The sequence below is a fragment of the Momordica charantia genome (assembly GCF_013281855.1).
Source record: "Momordica charantia cultivar OHB3-1 chromosome 9 unlocalized genomic scaffold, Mcharantia_2.0 BLBB01000009.1, whole genome shotgun sequence".
Classification (NCBI taxonomy): Eukaryota; Viridiplantae; Streptophyta; class Magnoliopsida; order Cucurbitales; family Cucurbitaceae; genus Momordica; species Momordica charantia.
In genome coordinates, this window is record NW_028275167.1 from 9043649 (window position 1) to 9063994 (window position 20346).

General features: G+C 33.4%; 2 protein-coding genes, 1 long non-coding RNA gene and 1 pseudogene across 7 annotated transcripts; all 4 read left to right on the forward strand.

Moving 5' to 3' along the window:
• The first annotated feature begins 3347 nt into the window (after positions 1-3347).
• LOC148208909 (zinc finger BED domain-containing protein RICESLEEPER 2-like) lies at positions 3348-4021 on the forward strand (annotated as a pseudogene).
• Positions 4022-4693: 672 nt separating this feature from the next.
• Positions 4694-14343, forward strand: LOC111024480 (uncharacterized). 5 transcript variants are annotated; one of them, XM_022302175.2, is made up of 7 exons: positions 4695-4902; positions 5002-5123; positions 5776-5916; positions 6008-6080; positions 9496-12148; positions 12248-12315; positions 13894-14343. In XM_022302175.2, exon 5 carries the CDS (start codon positions 9520-9522, stop codon positions 12094-12096), a length of 2577 nt encoding a protein of 858 aa, XP_022157867.1. In that variant the 5' UTR covers positions 4695-4902; positions 5002-5123; positions 5776-5916; positions 6008-6080; positions 9496-9519; the 3' UTR covers positions 12097-12148; positions 12248-12315; positions 13894-14343. The 5 variants fall into 5 exon arrangements, with proteins under 5 accessions (XP_022157866.1, XP_022157867.1, XP_022157868.1 ...); XM_022302176.2 differs by lacking the exon at positions 13894-14343 and adding an exon at positions 12786-13226; XM_022302173.2 differs by having other exon boundaries at positions 4696-4902; positions 13233-14343.
• On the forward strand, positions 13888-14738 carry LOC148208910 (uncharacterized). The gene is made up of 2 exons (XM_088117065.1): positions 13888-13938; positions 14109-14738. The coding sequence occupies exons 1-2, from the start codon at positions 13888-13890 to the stop codon at positions 14736-14738; spliced, it is 681 nt and encodes a 226-aa protein (XP_087973191.1).
• Positions 14739-16545: 1807 nt separating this feature from the next.
• On the forward strand, positions 16546-17647 carry LOC148208911 (uncharacterized). Its single transcript, XR_015787211.1, has 2 exons — positions 16546-17154; positions 17417-17647. It is a non-coding gene; the product is annotated as an uncharacterized LOC148208911 (long non-coding RNA).
• Positions 17648-20346: the final 2699 nt, after the last annotated feature.

A 20346-nucleotide genomic window follows, 5' to 3' on the forward strand; every position in this document is an offset into this window, starting at 1 on the left:
CACCTCGACAAAAGCAGTGAATTCAACTTTTAAGGCGGTGTTTTTTCTTCAAATAAAAGTGCTTCGTAAAAACATAAAAAATATGTGATTACGTTTCGTTGTGTGTAAATAGGTATAGGCAAAGTAGGTTAAATAACACTTTCACGGTCTCTCTCCTTTTAATCTCAGAACTCTCAAAAGTAACACTTTAATCTCTATATTTTCAAATTTATAACAATTTAATCCTTGAAATTTAGAAGGTTATAATTTAGTCTTTGAAGTTTAAAGTTTGTAATGATTTGATCTCCATTGTTTTTTATATATGCAAACCGATAAATCGATGAAGGATCGAATTAGTTTATAAATTATAAAAATTAAATCGTTATATGACAAAAATTGACGCTTAATTTTAATGAGAATTTTCGTGGTAGAGACTAAATTGTGACAAATTTTAAACTATAGGGACTAAATTGTTACCTATTAAAATTCAGGGACTAAATTGTTATTAATATGAAAGTACAGAGACTAAATTGTTACAATTAAAAGTTCATGGACTAAATCGTTTACGGGGATCAAAGGTGCTTTTTAACCGGCAAACTAAATTGGATTTTTGAGTTGGATAGTCTTCCCAATAAGTCCACTTTGATATATGTCCCCACCCCCAGTATTTATGTTTTCTAACTACTTCTGTCAAGTCAAATGAAAATCACTACCCATCTACTAACTTTGACTTAAATTTTTACTTTCCTTTTTTTTTTTTCATTTGAATCTTTACTTGTATTCACTCTCACTCTCTCCGTCTTTCTTCCCCATTCTCATCTTCTTCTCTCTCCCTCCTCTCTCTTCATATTTCCTTATCTCTCTTCTTAATATTTCTTGTTCTCTCGTAAAACATAATAAAATCAAAATGTTCAGATTTGTAGGTTTCCGTCCTCTCTTTTTTCTCTCTTTTCAAAATTTCAAAATTTTTATGGATTTGAAACTTTTCCATTTCTTTACAAAATTTACGAAATGCTATGGTTTTAAACTTTCTTTATCTCTTTTCAAATTTTCTCAATATTAAAATGTAACAGATTTTCCCTACTTTTCCTTTCTCTCCTCTGTTTCACATTTTTTTCAACATGAATCAACGATTTTTTTTTTTTAATATTCTTTGACCACAAAGTAGATGAGTTATGAGGAATTTCACTTTTTTTTTCTTCGAGAACTATATCTTGGCTGTGGGAGAAAATTAAAGTGAGATTGAATGAGAGAAGAGAGGAAATAGAGAAGAAAGAGAGAGAAGGAGCGAGAAAAGAGACTGAGAAGAGAGAGCGAGAAAAGAGAGCGAGAGAGAGAGAGAGAATAAAGCGAGAAAAGAGAGAGAGAAAAGAGCCCTAGAAGAGAAAGAAAATGAATCCCCATTTTTTTAATTCTATTACTAATTTAGCGGAGGTGGAGATTAGGATCCCGATTAGATTTTTCTAATTCAATTTTTAATATTGTTGAAGGATATATTTTGACAAATTACTAAATGCCACATCACAATTTAAAATTATATTTTGGACCAATCATAAAATTACATGTATCCTAAATTAATTTTAAATCGATAAATCAAATTGTGTCATGTGTTTTTATGATCGTCCGATGAAATCAACTAATTGGATCAGGACCCATATAAGACCCACAAAAACTATATAAATAGATGGGGTCACCTCTCATTTGGAGAATTCGGAAAGATCCAGAAGCATTGGAGATTCAGAGCATTCGGAGCATTCAGAGTCATCTACAACTGTTTAGAGTGCAAACCATCTAGAACCAATAAGACTTGAAAAATGAAAGATTTGAAGACTACGAAACTTCAAGAATTCTGAATCTTCTCTTCTCCAAGCAACTAACCGAAGAACTTCACAAGCTACAAGCCAAAGACTTCACAAGCCGAATACCTCAAGAACCAAAGTACTTGAGGATCATTGCATTGCATTACATATTGTGGTGGATAAGTTGTTTGGATTTGATATCATAATGAATGGCAATTGCTGTTATCTTGCTGCACTTTGAAATGGTTTGAAATTTGTGTTTGCTTTTGGAAACTTCATAATTTTTCTTCTGAAAACTAAGTTTGAAGGCGCTTGTAATGATGTTAGCTTTACTCTATTTCCATTATTCTTGTAATGGTTCTCAAACAAACTCTTTTTAAGTCTAAGTTGCTCCCCATTTCAAATAAATTTATGGTTGGTGTTTGCAATACATAGAAACTCAAGTGAAGTAGCAGAAGAAGTTCATCCTAAACCAATGTGTGATTTTGAAATAGGTTCACCGAATCCAAATGAGAGGATATCATGTAATGGCTTCACATGACCCATGTGACAAAAAGACAAATAATCTTAAATTTATGTAAGTGTACCATTTTACCATTACCTTTCTGTTCTTTACCGTCCAACCAAATGCAAAAGAAAATTATGAAAAATGTATTGGTTTTGCTTATACTTCTTATCCAAGAACCAAGTCAAAAGTTATGAGATCAATGTTCCTTTCCCTTCCCTTTTTTAGGTTACTCTACAACTTTTACTTCAAATTAGTTTACATTTATGATGTATTTGCTTTGGTTGTTTACTCGATGAGATTGGACAATGTTGATGTGGTTTGCTTGTTTACTCGATGAGATTAGACGATGTTGATGTGATTTGCTTTGATTTATTTTGATGTTGGTGTGAATGGGTTGAGTCTCTTTTGTTTGTTTTTATTTAGGAGGTTTAATTTTATCTTATTAATTCACATGATGTCTTCGTCTGAGTTTTCTAAAACAAGTCATTCTAGTCAAACTCTTCCATCAGGTGACTTTGATAATCCTAACCTTGCTGCTAGTAGTAAAGTAAGATTGATTGGTAAAAGAAAACGCTCTAAAGGTTGTTCAGATGTATGGGAACATTTTGTTAGAGTAGAAGGATGTGATATTGAATTTCCTAGGGCTGCTTGTAAATATTGTGGAACTACATATGCATGTGATTCTAAAAGGAATGAGACGACAAATTTGAAAAAAACACTTAGAGAAATGTAAGAAGTACACTGAGGATTGTGTTGAAGGAGCAGGGGATTATGAAACAAATTTGTTAGCTACATCGTTTACTCAAGAGAATTGTAGAACGATGCTTGTTTGTATGGTCATATTTGATGAATTGCCATTTAAGTTTGTCGAAAGTAAAAGATTTCATAAATTTTGTAAGACATTAAATCCTAAGTTTATAATTCCATAACGAATCATTGTTGCAAAGGACTTTCAATTGTACATGGTTGAGAAAAAGAAGTTAAAAAGTGCTTTAAGTCGAAGTGGTCAACGAGTTTGTTTAACGACTGATACTTGGACTTCAGTCCAAAATATTAATTATATGGTCATAACAGCTCATTTCATTGATGGTGATTGGAACTTACACAAAAGAATTTTAAACTTTTGTCAAATAGCTAATCACAAAGGAGATACCATAGGAAGAGCAATTGAAAAATGCTTGTAAAGTTGGGACATTGACAAAATTTTTACTGTGACGGTTGATAATGCTAGCTCAAATGGTGGAGCAATGACATATTTGACTAGAAAGCTTAATGAGAGAAACGTGTTGGTGTTAGATGATGAATTTCTCCACGTTCGATGTTGTACTCATATTTTAAATTTGATTGTTGGTGATGCTTTAAAGAATTTGTATGTATCTATCATTCGTATTTAAAATGCTGTAAAGTATGTTAGGTCATCTCTTACAAGATTGCAAATATTTAAAGATTTTGCTAAAGAAGATAGCATTTCAACAAAGAGTATGGATGTCCCAACACGATGGAATTCAACCTTCACTATGTTGGATGAAGCAATTAAGTTCAAAAGACTTTTGAAAGATTAGAGGATCATGACCGAAATTATATTGCAGAAGGTGACAGACCAATTAATGAAGATTGAGATAATTCTAGAGTATTCGTATGGTTCTTGAAAATATTTTCAGATGTTACTCTAAAATTTTCAGCATCCATGTCCGTGACTTCGAATATATTCTTCCATGAAGTGTGTTTGGTTTAGGAAAAAATTTCTCGATTGGGTTATACAAAATCTCGACCGGGATTTTGAAAATTTACAAAAATCGATTGGATTGTTAAGCAACTCCCTTGAATTTCATATGCAACAGACTTCAAAAAAATGTCTTGGCTGAGATTTATAAAACTCGACTGGGTTTAAGCGACTCCCTCGAGTTTGATATGCAACTCACCCGAGATTGAATCAAAACTGAAGTAAAAAGTTAAAATTTATGCTATCGGCCTAGTTTAGAATCCCTTTCAACTTAAAAAATACAACTGATACTAAAAAAAATAACAAACTAACCTCCTTCAAAATAATGAAGATGAGAAAATGAAATGTAATCAACCTTCAAAATATGATTCTCCGAGTTCACCGCTCAAAGAATCTACACGTTGTAAAAATGAATTTCTTCGAGGGTTACAAAAACGTGGAAGACATGGAGATTTTCGTGCTCTAAGAACATTTTGTTCTCTGCCATGTAAAGAGACATGCGAAATGTATGGAATGAAATTAATGCTGGTACAAAAAGTTGGTGATAATTAATTGGAGTTGGTCAAAATTATTTAAAAACTAGGTCGAGTGGTTACAATGTAGGTCGAGTTTTATCCATATTTTGGTATCCAAAAGTTTGAACTTTTTCATATAAATTAAGGGCAGTTTCATCTTTTCACCGGTTTGGATGTGTCAGACAAACTTCTCTTACGTTAGAAAAAGTAAAATTTATGATGTGTAGGTCATTTCCACAAAACCTAAAACTTTTCAAGTCATATGTGTCAATTTTCCCCGAACCTGAATCTCTCTGTGATCGTGGGATTGTCAAGTGCGCGCCCGAGAATCGCCGTTCCTTTCCTCCCATTCAATCTCACTCACTCTGCTGCTTCAAGGTTTCTTCTTCACTAAATTTGTGTGCGTGTGCGTTTTTCTGACGATTCTGCTGAGTTAAGATCACTGCAATCACGATATATTTTTTTTGTTCTGTTCAGTCTCTCATTTGCACAGTTCCAGTCTACTTTCTTCTAGCCTGAGCACGTGAAGACGATTTCATGGTTATATTCGCTGTTTTGTTCATGGCTGATGGACATTTTGTGCTAGCCTGAGCATGGAGGTTTACTTGAAAACTTTGATTTTATTGGCTTTCTATCTCTCTAGTACCTGTTTATGCGTAAGAATGGGTTGCATAAAAGTGAAGAAATAGTGTTGATTATGTATGATTTTGATTTGAATGTACCATTTTTGTTTGACTGAATCTTTGTTACACATCTCTCTTCTGATTCAGGTACTAAATTTAATATATGTTTTGATTGGTTGCGTCAGTGAAGTCATTCCATATTCGTGTATATATATATTTCTTTTTAATTTCTAATGTTTACAATAATTTATTACCCAATTTATGTTTTGATGCTAGTTTTATCGGTTGTTGTAAATGTCACCTCTTTTTCACTATTATAACATTGATTTTCTATTATCCCATTGGAGAAGTTTTTGTAACTACCTTGGATTGGAGTTTTCTCCTCCGTTTGTAATTTCATACAATCAATGAGATTGTCTCTTATAAAGAAAGGTTTATGTTACAGTAGTAATCCTATACGTGCATGATAGATTGGAAAGTTCATGTAGTTCATGTAGTTTTATTCATTCCTTTCCTGTACATTTCACTAATTTAGTGATACTAGGGTTTCACTTGCAAAAAACATCCGGAGGGCATTGTTGGACAGTTAGTCCTTATTTTTACCTTCAACTTCCACCTTGTCTTGCAGTATTTTGCAAAAGAATTCCATGCAAAAATTCCTTGAAGAAATAGGAGGACTTGAAGAGTTTGAGGTGTTACATTTGGTATACAACAACGTCTATGGACCACTACCAGCTGACCTTGGCAGTGATCTCTCTCTTGGAATTCTGTATGTTGGCTCCAACAAGTTGCAGTTATCTTCTCCCTTGACCTTTTTCTATCCCATCTCTTTAAAAAGTGTCTTATTATTCCAATTTCAGGCTGCTGTTCTAATTTTGAGGTTGATTTTTTAAGCTTGGTTTTGAAGCAATACTCCTAGAAGAGAATTTCCTTGTAAGTTTTGAATAATTTTCTTTGCCTTATTTATCTGACATTAAATAAATCCTATGAAATATTCATGTTATAAGCCTTGGAGCCATTTTAATAGTTATGTATGTATGATCCGATTGTTATGTTAATTAACGTACACCACATCGATAATTAATGAAATTTACAAAGTTCAATTTTTTCGGCACTTTACAATTTCAATTTTTTACCGAGGAAGTAAGTGGAAGTTGAGGAAAGAGGAATAAAGGGCATGGCGAGAATTAAGTCTTTCATTTTTTTACTCCAGTATTATTTGGGCTTACTAGTAAGCAAATAAATTATATTGTATCCCCTTGTGGTGTCTGAAAAAGCTACTAGTTTCGTCGTTGGGATTTCTTAGCATGCACCAATAGGTTGACAACACTGACTAAAGATGCTTTTAACTAGAGGGCATTTTCTAGTCCATGTTTGCTGTTTTTTTTTTTGGATATCCGTGTGTCCAGGTCAGCTTGCGCGCACCTCGACTATTCACGGGCCAACCGCCTGACCCTACTACATTTGGTTGACAAGGAAACTTTTAGGATATTAAATCCTAGGTAGGTGGCCACCATGGTTTGAACTCATTCCCTCTAAGTTCTTTCTATTTACATTGGCCCTCATTGACCACTTGGGCCATCCCACGGTAGTTCTATGTTTGCTGTATTTATGAGGGTAAATATCCAATTTAGTATATTTTTTACGAAATACAATTTCTTTGAGATGCATAAATTAATAATATGTCAAATATAAAGAGATACATATACTTAAACTACCCTGCCATGTTCCAATTTAACCAATTGGCGTGGCCACACCCTTATCCTGCCCAAATTTCCAAATTAGAATTGAATGGGAAAAGTAAAACAACAATAGGAGTATGCTGCAGAGTTGTTAAGCCTCAGGTTTGAACTTGGTGAACAATGAGGCCATGAAATCTTCCTAAGCCACCCCCATTTCAAACTTTGTGAAATTTGAGAGAGATTAATTTGTTGGCTTATAACGAAAAGACAAACTTATCTTTGTAGGTGACACAAGAATATTGTAAGTGAAAATACAATTGCCCTCTTTGATCTCATATATATAGAAAGAGAATTTAGAGAGAGGGACTTTTTGCAAATTTTGGATCAAGTGTTGATAGCTAATGAGGCGATTGAGGATTACAGAAAGAGCAAAAAGGAGGGTGTGGTTTTTAAGATTGATTTCGAAAAGGCTTACGATCACGAGATTGGGACTTTTTAGATAAGGTTATGTGGAAGAAAGTTTTTGGTCTCAAATGGAGAGCTTGGATGTGGAGTTGTATTAGGTCCGTTAATTACCCTATCCTTGTGAATGGGAGACCTAGGGGAAAAATTCTTGCCTCGAGAGGCTTTCGACAAGGTGATCCTCTGTCCCCTTTCCTGTTTCTCTTGGAAAAGTTAATACCTTGGATCGTATCCAGAGGATGTCTTCCTTTTGTCTGGGCCCGTAGTGGTGTGTTCTCGATAGGAGAGCCTCGGAAGACCTCGAGCATTTGTTGTGGACTTGTAGTTTGTGTAGGATTTATGGCTTCGTTTCTTTAGGTGTTTTGGGATGACTTGGGTTCGTGCAAGGGATTGTAGGGCGATGATGGAGGAGGTGCTGTTATACCCTCCTTTTTGTGATAGGGGTCGTTTTTTGTGGCAAGCTTGTTTTTTTGGCTACTTTATGGGGTATTTGGCTGGAGAGAAATCATAGATTGTTGAGGGGGTGGAGAAATTTGTGGACTATGTATGGGAACTCATTAGATTTAATACTTCGTTATGGGGCTCGGTTTCTAAGGCCTTTTTGTAATTATCCGTTAGGAATCATTCTTTTGGATTGAAGTCCTTTTCTTTAGGGGGTTTCCTTTTTTTAGGGCTGTCTTTTCGTAGGTCCTTTTTGTACTTCTTGTATTTCTTTTCATTTTTCTCGATGAAAGCGTAGTTTCTTATAAAAAAAAATGTTAAAAGAGGAAAAAGTTTTAGATTAAGAAAAATTTCAGAGAAAGTAAGTTATAAGGAGGAAAAGACGAGTTATGCTGAGCGAAATTTCAAAGTGAGGAAGATAAGTTACAAAGCGGGATAAGAGAGAGGATATATTAAAGGAGAGATAAACTAGAGATAAAAGGTAAGTTAGGGAGAGATATGAGAGTCAATGTTAGGAGAGGATTATCTACAGAGAGTCAAGAAAGAAAAAGTAGGATTTTGAAAAAGAAACATTTTTTCAAAATGAAAAATAAAAAACCAAAAATTGAAATCGAAATAGTTATCAAATGGTGCCTAAATAGCTTAGGTCCTGTTTGGTTGGCAATCTAGATTTTGTTTTTTGTTTTCAGATTCACTAAACCAAATAGCTTCAGCGAATATACGTTTGACAGTCTTTTGCCAAATTTGTTTTTGAAAACTGTTTTGAGATTTTGTGATCAAAAGAAATTTTGAAAACAATATTTTTTTATTTTCAGTGTTTTTAGATTTTGAAATTGAAATTTTAAAATGCAGAATTACATTGAGAAAAGAAAAAAAGATAGAAACTTTGATAAATATATTATTTTATGTATAAACTTATTTCATTTTTGTTAAAATTTAAAAAATGTAAAATATAATATAATTATAAATTATACAACAATGTAAAATAATAATTATACAAAATTTATAACAAAAATGTTAATATATTAATTAATATTATTTTAGATTAAACTAAATATGTAGTTGATAACTACTGCTAGTTTACAAATATATTGTTCAAATACACATTGAACAATTTTTTAAATTGAGATTCAATTTTCAAATTTGTTGCTAAACATATATCAGAAACACTGAAAACAAATAATACAATTATATTTTTCATTGAATCCCTTGTTTTTAGATTTATGTTTTCTTATCACCAACTAAACACACCCTTAATTTTCGATTCCAACTTGTTACTTGTGATCACTTCCCATCAGTTTCCTGTATGGAAATATTGTTCTTTCTTATTGTTCGTTACTAGTTGTTTTATGGAATTGTTATAATATAGGACTTTACTACGTTTTGTTGTAAATGTAGAGTCTTCATCCAGGAGATTAGTCTCTACCTGATTGAGTAATAAGTTCAAAAGGTTTGAGGTTCTCTTCCCCAGATATATTCTACTCTTGCAGCAACAAAAATATTGTATTCTCTTTTCTTTGTCAACTATCTTGACTCTTGAATCCTCCGAGGTAAAAGTGTTTTCAAATATAAACTTTTATTCACTCGAAGGAGATTTGTCTTGTCTCCGACCATCAAAATTAATCATGTTTTTTTTTTTTTTTTTTTTTTAATTTAGATAATCTCAACTCTTCTTTATCTTGTTAAATTTCACATTTCTTCTCATTTTAAACTCAGGGCTTTTTCAATTTTCTCGTTCTAAGTATTTTTTTTTGTTGTTTTAGGTACTTTTTTTCAAGAAAGAGACAATGAGAAATCAATCTTTACCAAATTCTTTCTTCCTTCTCCGCTCCCTCTTTAAAAAAAGATCTTTTGGTTCACAATCAGAATTTTCGGGAAAGACTATCCTATCGTCACCATCTTCCGTGCATATCAAGCAAAGTATTGATGCTTCAATGGAAACCTCTTCTGAAGTGGCTTGTCAGAGCAACTTGGTTTTTTCAGAGTCCATTAACACCAAATGCAATTTCTCGCTTAATGCAGCTTTAACTGAAAATCATGTGATCAACACTCTCCTAGGCAACAAAAGTGATCCAAAATCAGCATGGGAGCACTTCAAAAGGATTGAGCGGAAGAGAGGTTTCATCAAGAGCACTGATGTTGTTTGTGTGTTGCTTCTCATTCTGATGAATTCGGCAAAGACACATAGAATAGCTCAGAATTTGCTTAACCAATTTGTTTCAGGAAATTTTGTCCCCTCTAGTTGTCTAGTGGAACATTTAGTGGAATGCATGAAACTGTACAGTTTTCCATTAGATATTCAGGTTTTTAATTATTTGTTGAATAGTTACGTTAGAGCTGACAAACTTGAAGAAGCTCTTCACAATTTTAATAAAATGGTAGAATTTGATATAGCGCCATCAGTTCAGTATATGAATATTCTTTTGACTGCTATGGTTAGGAAAAACATGATTTATGAAGCACGGGAGTTACATAAAAAAATGTTGCTGAAAGGAGTTGCAAGTGATTGTTTTACCTTGCATGTTATGATGCGTGCTTGTTTGAAGGAAGGGAATATTTTGGAGGCAGAGCAGCAATTTGTAGAAGCAAAAGCAAGTGGAGTTAAACTTGATGCCGAAGCATATAATACTTTGATCCATGTAATTTGTATGAAACCAAATTCTGGATATGCTTCATCTTTGTTGAGAGAGATGAGAGCAACAGGTTGGGTTCCTTCGGAGGGCACATTTACAAGTGTTATTACTGCTTGTGTGAAGGAAGGGAATATGGTAGAGGCTCTATGGCTGAAAGATGAGATGGTTAATTGTGGGAAGTCTATGAATTTGGTTGTTGCAACAAGTTTAATGAAGGGTTATTGCATGCTAGGAGACCTGAGCAGTGCTTTAGATCTTGTGAATGAAATTATGAAGAATGATATGGTGCCCAACAAAGTTACATACGCAGTTTTGATTGATGGTTGCTGTAAGAATGGGAATATGGAGAAGGCATATGAGTTTTACACTGAGATGAAAACCAAGGGCATTCGGCCAAGCGTTTATTCTTTGAATTCTATGATACAAGGGTATTTGAAATGTCAGTCATTGCAAAATGCATTCAAGATGTTTGATGATGCAGTTGAGTGTGGTCTTGCAAACGTGTTCTCGTTTAATAATTTATTGTCATGGCTTTGTAAGGAGGGTAGGGTCAATGAAGCTTGCAATTTATGGGATGAGATGATTGTTAAGGGAATTAGTCCTAATGCAGTTTCTTACAACAACATGATACTCGGTCACTGTAAAAATGGAAATATTAATGCAGCATGTAAGGTGTACAAGGAGATGCTAGATAATTGTTTTACACCGAATGTAGTTACCTTTTCTATTCTAATGGATGGTTATTTCAAGAAAGGTGATATTGAGAATGCCTTTGGTATATTTCACATGATGATGGATGCTAATATTCTCCCCACTGACATCACATTAGGCATTATTATCAAAGGTTTGTGCAAAGGTGGTCGTACTTCTGAGGGAAGGGATATGTTCAATAAGTTTGTTTCTCAAGGTTTGGTTCCATCGTGTATGGCTTACAATACTATTATTGATGGTTTCATCAAGGAAGGTGACATTAACTTGGCCTTGAATGTTTATAGGGAAATGTGTGAGATTGGAATTTCTCCTAGTATAGTTACCTACACGTCCTTGATTGATGGATTTTGTAAAAGTAATAATATAGATCTTGCTTTAAAGTTGCTGAACGTTATGAGAAGGAAAGGTCTTGAAATGGACATTACAGCATACGGCATGCTCATTGACAGTTTTTGCAAAAGAAGGGACATGAGAAATGCAAGTGAACTTTTTAATGAACTTCTTGGAGTTGGTTTATCTCCAAATGTTATCATTTACAATAGCATGATTGCTGGGTTTAAGAATCTGAACAACATGGAAGCAGCGATTGACTTATATAAGGCTATGGTAGATGAGGGCATTCCATGTGATTTGCAAACATATACCTCATTGATTGACGGACTGCTGAAAGAAGGAAAACTTCTCCATGCATCAGATCTCTACTCTGAAATGCTTTCCCAGGGTATTTTGCCTGATGATCACACACATACGGTTCTAATAAGTGGTCTCTGTAACAAAGGACAATTAGAGAATGCACGCAAGATTTTGGAAGAGATGAATGGCAGAAACGTGATTCCTAGTGTTCTCATTTATAACACATTAATAGCTGGACACTTTAAGGAAGGGAATTTGCAAGAGGCTTTTAGGTTGCATGATGAGATGCTTGCTAGAGGTCTTGTTCCTGATAACACTACCTATGATATTCTTGTCAATGGAAAGTTCAAAGGAGATAGTACTTTTAGTAGAGATTTTAGTTTCTAAGTAGGCAGGCTCACACTCCTGTATTGTCCTCAAAAGAAAGCATGATTATTAGGTATTTTGTCTCACTTCTACGTTTTATGCAAGATACATTCTTTAAGAAATAATATTGAATGTGAAGATAACTAGTTAATGACTGACTATAATTTTCTAGGTGTGTTTTCTTTTTCATTTTGGAAGCGTTGGAAGGTTTCATGTCTCCACTCATCGTCAGTTCCAAAGGTATGTCTCAAAAGTCAAGATCTTTTAGTTACTGCCTTATTTTTATTGCCTTTGAAATTTTAACAGCCATTGTCTCCATGAAAAGATCCCTATATCAGTTAATATGTTTCTGGTATACCTACTAATTTTTGAAATGGTTCAAACATCATGAGCAGCTGATAGAATTTTGCATGCCCTCCTAGTAAATTTGAATTATTTATTAGAAATATGGCAATTCTTGGCTTCTTTGCCAGTGTATTTTGTTATAGTCATGATTGTTTCCATTCTACTTTTGGATTCTTGGATATATTAATCACAATATCCTCATTCGTTTCAATTTGCTTTCAATTATTTTTTCATCCAACTTGATTGTGATCACTGATTGTTAGTTAACTTAGATTGGTTACATTTATCACTAAGTAATGAATTTTTTATTTTTCAACTGGAATAAAACTGCAACAAATTCTCCTTGTTTTTATACCTGCTTCCAGGAAATCCAACGTATTAGGTCTTCAAGGCACGCAGAAAAATCCTCCACAATTATCTCCAATTGCTTAAAAAATTCTCTCTACAATGTCAAGGGGACATCTCTGAGTTTGATCCACCCCCCTTGTTTCTGAGAATAAGGTTTCACAAACTTAAAAAGAGAAGGCCCCCAACATCGTCTGTCCCTTTTTCTTGCATACAAGACTGGCTTTGAACCTTTATGTAGATAGGATAAAACATACAATCCTCCATAATTGTTCTTTCCAAATTTTCTAGATGTTAGACCAATTATCATGGAATGGAATCTTGTAATCACTATGGTCCATTTCCAATGAATTTCATTACAATCCAAATTGTCCTGCTTCTCCTTCAGGTCTACCTTTCTTTCCTTTGTTTTGGAGTCTTTATTATTATTTTTTTTGACAAAATACTTTATTTCTACACTTTTTCAGGTTCCATTTTTCCCATTGACGAACAAGATGAAGGATCTTTTTCCTTTTGATGGGAAAACTTCAGTGACGGCCTTTCTTCTTTCTTCCCCTTACCCACATCTTTCGATCACTTTGCTTTCAAAAACCACTTCTTATCATTTCCCAAAATACTTTTACCTTCCCTTATTCCCCCATTGTAGTTCATCGAACCAGCCATGATGATTTGAATCTTTTTGCATCCAGCATGTTCCATATGAAAATCTATTCTTTTAAAGAATTTATAGTTCAGATGCTCTGAAGAGTTTCCACAAATATTTCTTCTATCGGGAGCAGTTGATCTGTAGCATACTGATTAGAAAAATAAGATTTCTTGTTTTCTCCTCCACCTTGATCATGTTGCCGTTTGAACTAGCTTCTGAACTAATAGAAAAAGCCTGTTTTCAGTTTCACAATGACCAACCAAACTCAGTCAGAAATTTTCCAAAATTTTGTACTGTTTTAAAAATAAAGTCACGCCAACCTGTTTTAGCAAGAAAACCCTTTACCGGGAAAATTCTCGTCTGAAACACTCCGATAAGCTCCAATCCACTGCCTTTCTATCTCCTTCATCGTCAAAATTTCTTGTTTGTTCATTCTTCCGGTTGTGAACGCCATTTTCCGGTTGTTTTGGAAGAGAATGCAGGCAAATGCTGACTCTGATTATGATATCTCCGAGGACGAAGATTACGTTTCAAATGAAGGAGCAACAGAGGAAAGGAAGAACTTCAGCTCAATTTAAGATTGAAAAGGCTCAAAGGAATCAGAGAGGCCTCCAAGCCTAAATTTACGTTCCATTCACAGAGGAAAAAATTATCATGCACTGTTATTCATGATGATACACTCTGTGTACCATCCAAGGTACATAATTTATCTGACAACTTAGATGCCATTCTATCTAGAACTGAGAACGATCCAGCTGCAGAGTGTCTTGAAGATTTTTTGGAAGAATTTGAAGAGCATATTGACGTCAGGCCTGCAGAGAACTTTGGAAACAATGAGAGTTTGATTGCTGAACTTTTAGATGGCCTTAAAGATAAGACTGGCCTGCAGGGTGGATGTCCCAAATTGTGTAGCCAAGTTAGAGGGAGAATGCACCCAATTGTTGAGAAGGGAGCTCTTGTTGCACTTGGAGATACACGTTCTGACAGTGAAGACTCCCATACTTTGGTGGATACCGGATCATCAAGTGGTAAGGTTAATGATCAGAAGTTGAAGCTTGCTGGGCCCTATATGAAGGAGCAATCGCTTACAGATAGATTTGAGGAAGCTTTATTTGCTGCTTGCATGGATGCTGAAAGGAATCTTGGCTTGGTTTCGAATCCATTAGGAATTGGCTTGTTTGGAAAGTTGCAGCGAGTCATGCAAAGCGAAAAAGAAAGAGAGACGAATTTCTTGAATGGGTTACATTGCAGTACAGTTTCAAATGGCTGCATTGATGTAAAAATCCTGTCGAGATACTTGGATGCAAAGTTAACAATATTTTCTTAGCTCTTTATAGACATGGGACGCTCTACATTGCACAATGGTGACAAAGGCATTGCAACTGAAGGTGAAAATAGGACAATTATTTTCAGTCCAAGAGTTTGCAGAAATGTTGAACTTGAAGTTGGGAACTTAATTCGTATCAATCCCCCATGGGAGGAAGTTCAAGTGGACCATGCTCCCGCATTCTTGTCAACATATTTTTCCCAACTCGATAATCTCCTTAGAAGAAGGAATGTTGCAGATTTGCCTGATTAGTCAAAAACCAATGTAAGATATTTCTCATTTTGTTTATACCTATAAGCCCTCATTCTATAGTTCAGGTATTAAAAGGTTAAAAAACATTTTTGACCTTCATTGACCTAATGATTTAGGTCCTGAACTTTAGTTTGTAACGATTTTGTCCTTGTACTCTCAAATTTGTAACAATTTAGTCCCAGAACTTAGTATGAAACAATTTAGTCCATAGAATTTAAATTTTGTAACAATTTAGTCTCCACAGTTTCACAACGACTACAATTCATGGAATTCAACATCCTAATTCACCAATTTCAGATTTAGCAAGGAGGAGAGAAAACCTAACCAACCTTTCTTTAGAGAGAGATGGTCACTGAAGCCGGTATGACCGTTGGCACCCTGGGGCGCGGAACAAGTACTTTTTTTCTAGTCTTCTGTTATTTATTTTTTTATTTATTCTTTTTTCATGAGTGACCTTTTGTTGATCTGTCTGTTTTTTCTGGTCCATAACTTCAAAAGGTGCTTGTATGTTAACTTTCTATTTGCCTTTAGTTTTTAAAAATTCCAAGGTTGGTTTGATTCATCTCTTAAACGAAACTAGAAGGTCCATAAATAAGGAAATATAGTAATTAAAAACATGCATATTCATGTATTATTAGGTGAAGCTTCCGTTGCTGACATGGATTTTCGTAATAATCACTAGGCTTTAAATCCTCGAAGAAACCTGAAAATAGGAGGAAATCTGTGAGTGGTTTCAATTGGTCCATTACTTGGTCGTCCCACATCCATGATTGGTTGTTGCTTACTATCAAAGATCATCCCTTTGAGAAGGAAAAGAAGACGTTATGGTTAAATTAACTAGAGCTCTCATGCAGGATTTTTCAAGACGAAGAAAAGTCCTCGGAAGGCCTTTTCGATGTAATCCTTTTTTTTTTTTTGCTCTTTATATTGGTTCAAAAGTAAGTCTCCCTTTTGTAATTATAACTTAACTTCTCTCGAATGTAATTGGAGAAGTTTTTTTTGGTAATCCTTTAGATGAGTTTACATTTTGTAATATCTCATATTATTAATGAAATTGTTTCCATAAAAAAATGTATTAAAACTATTTTCCTCTTTGGTATCCATCCACCTACTAAAACTTTAGGAAATCTTTTAAATCTATTATGTACCTAAATAAAAATCCTCACTCTTTGCAATTTTATATCATGTAAACTTGGGGCTCAGTTCCTCTACCATTAGGTAAGAAAGTAATTGTTTCGAAACTAAGTCATATGGATCTGTTGAACGATATAAAGTTTGGTTAGTGACTAGATATTCTCAAGAGTATGACAAGAATTATGAGGAGACTTTAAATGACTATAATAGGTACACTCATTGTAGTTGTGTCTATTCGACGATGATATATATTTTAGATGGATGTTAAAAATGCTTTTCTAGATAGTGAGCTTCATGAGGAGGTATTTTGATTCCTCTAGGTGTTTCTCGTAAACTTGGTCGTGTCTGCAAGCTTATAGAAGCTCTTTATGGTTTCGAGGAAGTACCAAGGGCGTGATTTGAAAAGTTCTCAACTGTAATTACTAATCTTGGCTTCTCTTCTAGCTCTAATGATTCTGCTTTTTCATCATACTTATGTTGGTCATATTCTTCTTTATTTATATGTTGATGACATGATTTTCACTGACAATGATATTTGAGATTAAAAACGAGCTAGTTCATTGTTTTGCAATGAAAGATTTGGACCTCCTAAGTTACTTTTTTGGTACTGAAGTTGCATGCTCACCAAAAGTCTATCTTCTATCTCAATCTAAGTATATAACTTATATATTTGAACGTGCTTGGATCTCTGGTAATAAGATTGTTAATACTCCTCTCGAGCTTAACGCGTGATATTGACAATCCTCTACAAAATTCTAGTTTGTCTCATACCATTGTTGGCAGCAGGGTTTATCTTACCATTACTCGTCTTGATATTGCATTTGTTCATATTGTTAGTCAGTTTGTTGCCTCTCCAACAATTGTTTATTGGGTTACTGTCATACACATTTTTAGATATCCTCGGGGCACTCAGTTTCAATGTATTTTGCTTCCATCTACTTCTTCATTACGGTTGCGTGCATATTTTGATGCTAATTGAGCCAATGATGTTAATGATCATAAATCTACAACTGGATGCTATATTTTTAAGGTAACTCTCTAGTTTTGTGAGAGAGCGAAAAAAAAAAAGATGTTTCTAGATGAGGTAGAATATCATGTTATAACTTCTACTCCTATGAGATGGTTTGGTTACAATGGTTACTTGAGATACGAATGTTCCTATTTTTGAACCTACACCATTATATTGCGGTAGTAAGAGTGTTATTCATATTAGAACCAAATATATTGAAATTGATTGTAACGTTGTTCAAAATGATACTCTTACCTTACCATTTGTTTCTTCATCTTTGCAGGTTGATCTGTACATAAAGGTTCACGCAATGCCTTAATGTTTTGTGCAGCTTCATTGTCAGTTTGAAAGGGGATGTTAGATAATAATTGTTATTTATTATTGGTATATTTTTTTAGAATGGTATTTCTGTCTTTTACTTCAATCAGTTTGTGTATATATGTATATATATACATTTTTCCTCTCTAGTTTATTAGGTTTTCTTTTGATATAAGAATTCCTCTTCTTTTCCCTATCGATTTTCTCTTTAATTTATTTGGAAAAAATTTGAATCATATAACTTTTAGGGAGGTAAATAATGCCTGCTCCCATGTAAAAAAATAAGGACTTTTACATTGTTATTATATCGCTTTCCTTAACTTGATTAAAAATAAAATATCAAAAAACACATTATTAATTTCCAACAAAATGAGGTTGGATTACAAGTTTGGCCTTTAAATTTCTAGGACTGTTTTTATCTAGCCCATGTATTTTAAAAATTTCATAATACTATAAACATTCAAGTTTGTTTGTATATGGTTTATCTACTTTAAAAAGTTTATAATATATAGGTTATTGATTTTTTAATTTTATATCTAATAGGTCTCTGGTTTATTAGATTATTAACTTCTTTTTTAAATACATGGATCAATTAGGTACAACTTGACATATGTAAATTTGAATACAATATTCATATAAAAGACAATCTCAATTTACTTATAAAAAAACACTAAATTGGTTTCATCATCATTCATTTTAAGTTAAATGAAAACAAATCATTTTATACCAGAAATACATGTAATTTTAAATAGGGTACAACTTTTCAATTTTTTCAAATATAATATAAGTTTTGGCTTTTTTAGCATACTTGAATTATTTTTTTAAAATTTAGAATTTTGTATTATGGGAAAAAAAAAATAGATGTTTATTTTATACTATTTTCGAAATTGCATTTAAAAAGTATCAACTTGATGTCTTATTACCATCTTTTCATTATAATATATATTGCTCCAACCTCTGAATTGGTCTCATAATTCACATACATCTGTCGGATAAAATAAAATAAACAAATCAATGAATAAAAACAAAATCGCGTGTGGGATTGAGAGAGAGAGAGAATCGAATCATATTTGTTTTGGTTAGAGCGTGAGAGAGCTACCAAACAGCGATTTTATTTGTTTTATTAACATAGTTTCTTCTCTCAAAAAAGAAAAATAAAATCTCTCTTCCTATTTTTGTTTTTTAGTACAACCGAGAGATTTGAGTGTTTAGAAGACGATATACTTAGTCAAGCTTAGCATAGTTCAACTGATTAAGACATATATCCTCAATTAACAGGTCGAAAGTTTGAATATCTAATTTTACATATTGTTGAACTAAAAAAGTGTAATTAGTGCCTTCTCCCTCCTGCATTTGGAATGAACTATTTATTTCCCTTTTAGCCCCCATATTTGTAGACAGAAAACAAAAATTATAGAGTTCATATTATTCATTAGTTTAGTTAAATCATAAGTTTGGTCCATGAACTTTAAGATCGTGTTTGTTATGTTAGACTTTAAAATGTGTTTAATAGATCTCGAAATTTTCAATATCGTACTAATATATTTCTAAACATTTAAAAGTGTTACAATGATTCTGAACTTTTAATTTATAATAAGTCTAACTTTCAATTTCGCGTCATATAATTAGATTATTGATTTATTAGACACTTTTTAAAGTTCATGGATTTGTATTGGATGCAAAATAAAAAATTCAGAGTCTAATAAGACATTTTTTTTTAAATCTAATAATTTATAATACACAATTTTGAAAGTTTAAAGACATACTAGACACTTTTTAAAGGACGTACGAGACAATCCTAAACTTCATGAATCAAACTTGTAATTTAACATACAAATTTACAAATTTTTAGTTGATTTGAGAATATCTTAATTTTTTCTTTCTTTTTTTCCCCTTGATACCATTGGAGCATAGCCTAGTTGAGGCATAAGTATAAGATTATTGTTCTAATTGTTACTCTATGTTTTAATTATAAAACAAAAAACAATATATAATTTAGTGTAATTTTCATTTGGGTCCCTAAATTTGTACGTTCAATTCATTTGAATCTATAAAAGCTTCTAAAATGTCAATTTTAGTCCTTCAAGAAAGATAGCATAGCTCTAAAAAAAGAATACAATAGTGATAAAAAAGATCGACTAAATTCATCGAGTTATAGTTATTAATGGAATTTATTGCGGCGAGTGTTGCACTTCTCAGGGCTCTAAGTCAAAGCAACCCCATTGGGACGATTCAGTCACTGAAGTTTAAGGAAAAGACTGTAGAAAATTAATCCTGAACTCCAGAACAAACGAGATAAATAGAATACTGAAATCCAAAGTACTAGGGTGATGAGGGCAAGATGACCTGTGTGAGGCTAAAGCATAGCGAAGCCTAGAGAGGTAGAAGCTGTAGCTTTGCGGATGAAGCTGAGCCACTTTTGCATTTTGAACAACATGGTTGTATTATAAGTAGACTGGATTTATGTGTGCTTAAACTGACTACCACCAGAGTAGTAGCTACTTTAAGGAGAAATGTTCCTTCTCAAATGGAAAGAAGTACCCCAAGGACAAGAAATTTTTTCTTTGTGGAAATTTCACATCACGTTAGTCTTGAACTTAAAAAGGATAACTATTTCTGTCCTTATAATTTTAAAAATGTCTATTTTAGTTTCTAAACTTAAAAAAAAAAGTTTATTGGTATTATTTTACCACCTTATATCTACCCACTCAAATCTTGTTTCAACTACAAGGAAAAGGGGCTTCAGCGATGAAAATATTTCGTCGTTGAAGCTTCATTTTTGTCGCTGATAACAGCGACGAAAATATTATCGTCTCTAAACACGTCGCGTAAAAGTCGTCGTCAGTGGACGCGCTCGACGAAAAGGCTAGCGTCGCTAGTACCAGCGACGAAAAC

Excerpts from the sequence above, each read along its gene's own strand:
- LOC111024480 (XM_022302174.2), top strand. The coding sequence starts at position 9,520 with ATGAGAAATCAATCTTTACCAAATTCTTTCTTCCTTCTCCGCTCCCTC.
- LOC148208910 (XM_088117065.1), top strand. The coding sequence starts at position 13,888 with ATGCAGGCAAATGCTGACTCTGATTATGATATCTCCGAGGACGAAGAT. Across the intron at positions 13,939-14,108 it reads TCTCCGAGGACGAAGATTAC|GTACATAATTTATCTGACAA; the intron begins GTTTCAAATGAA and ends GTACCATCCAAG.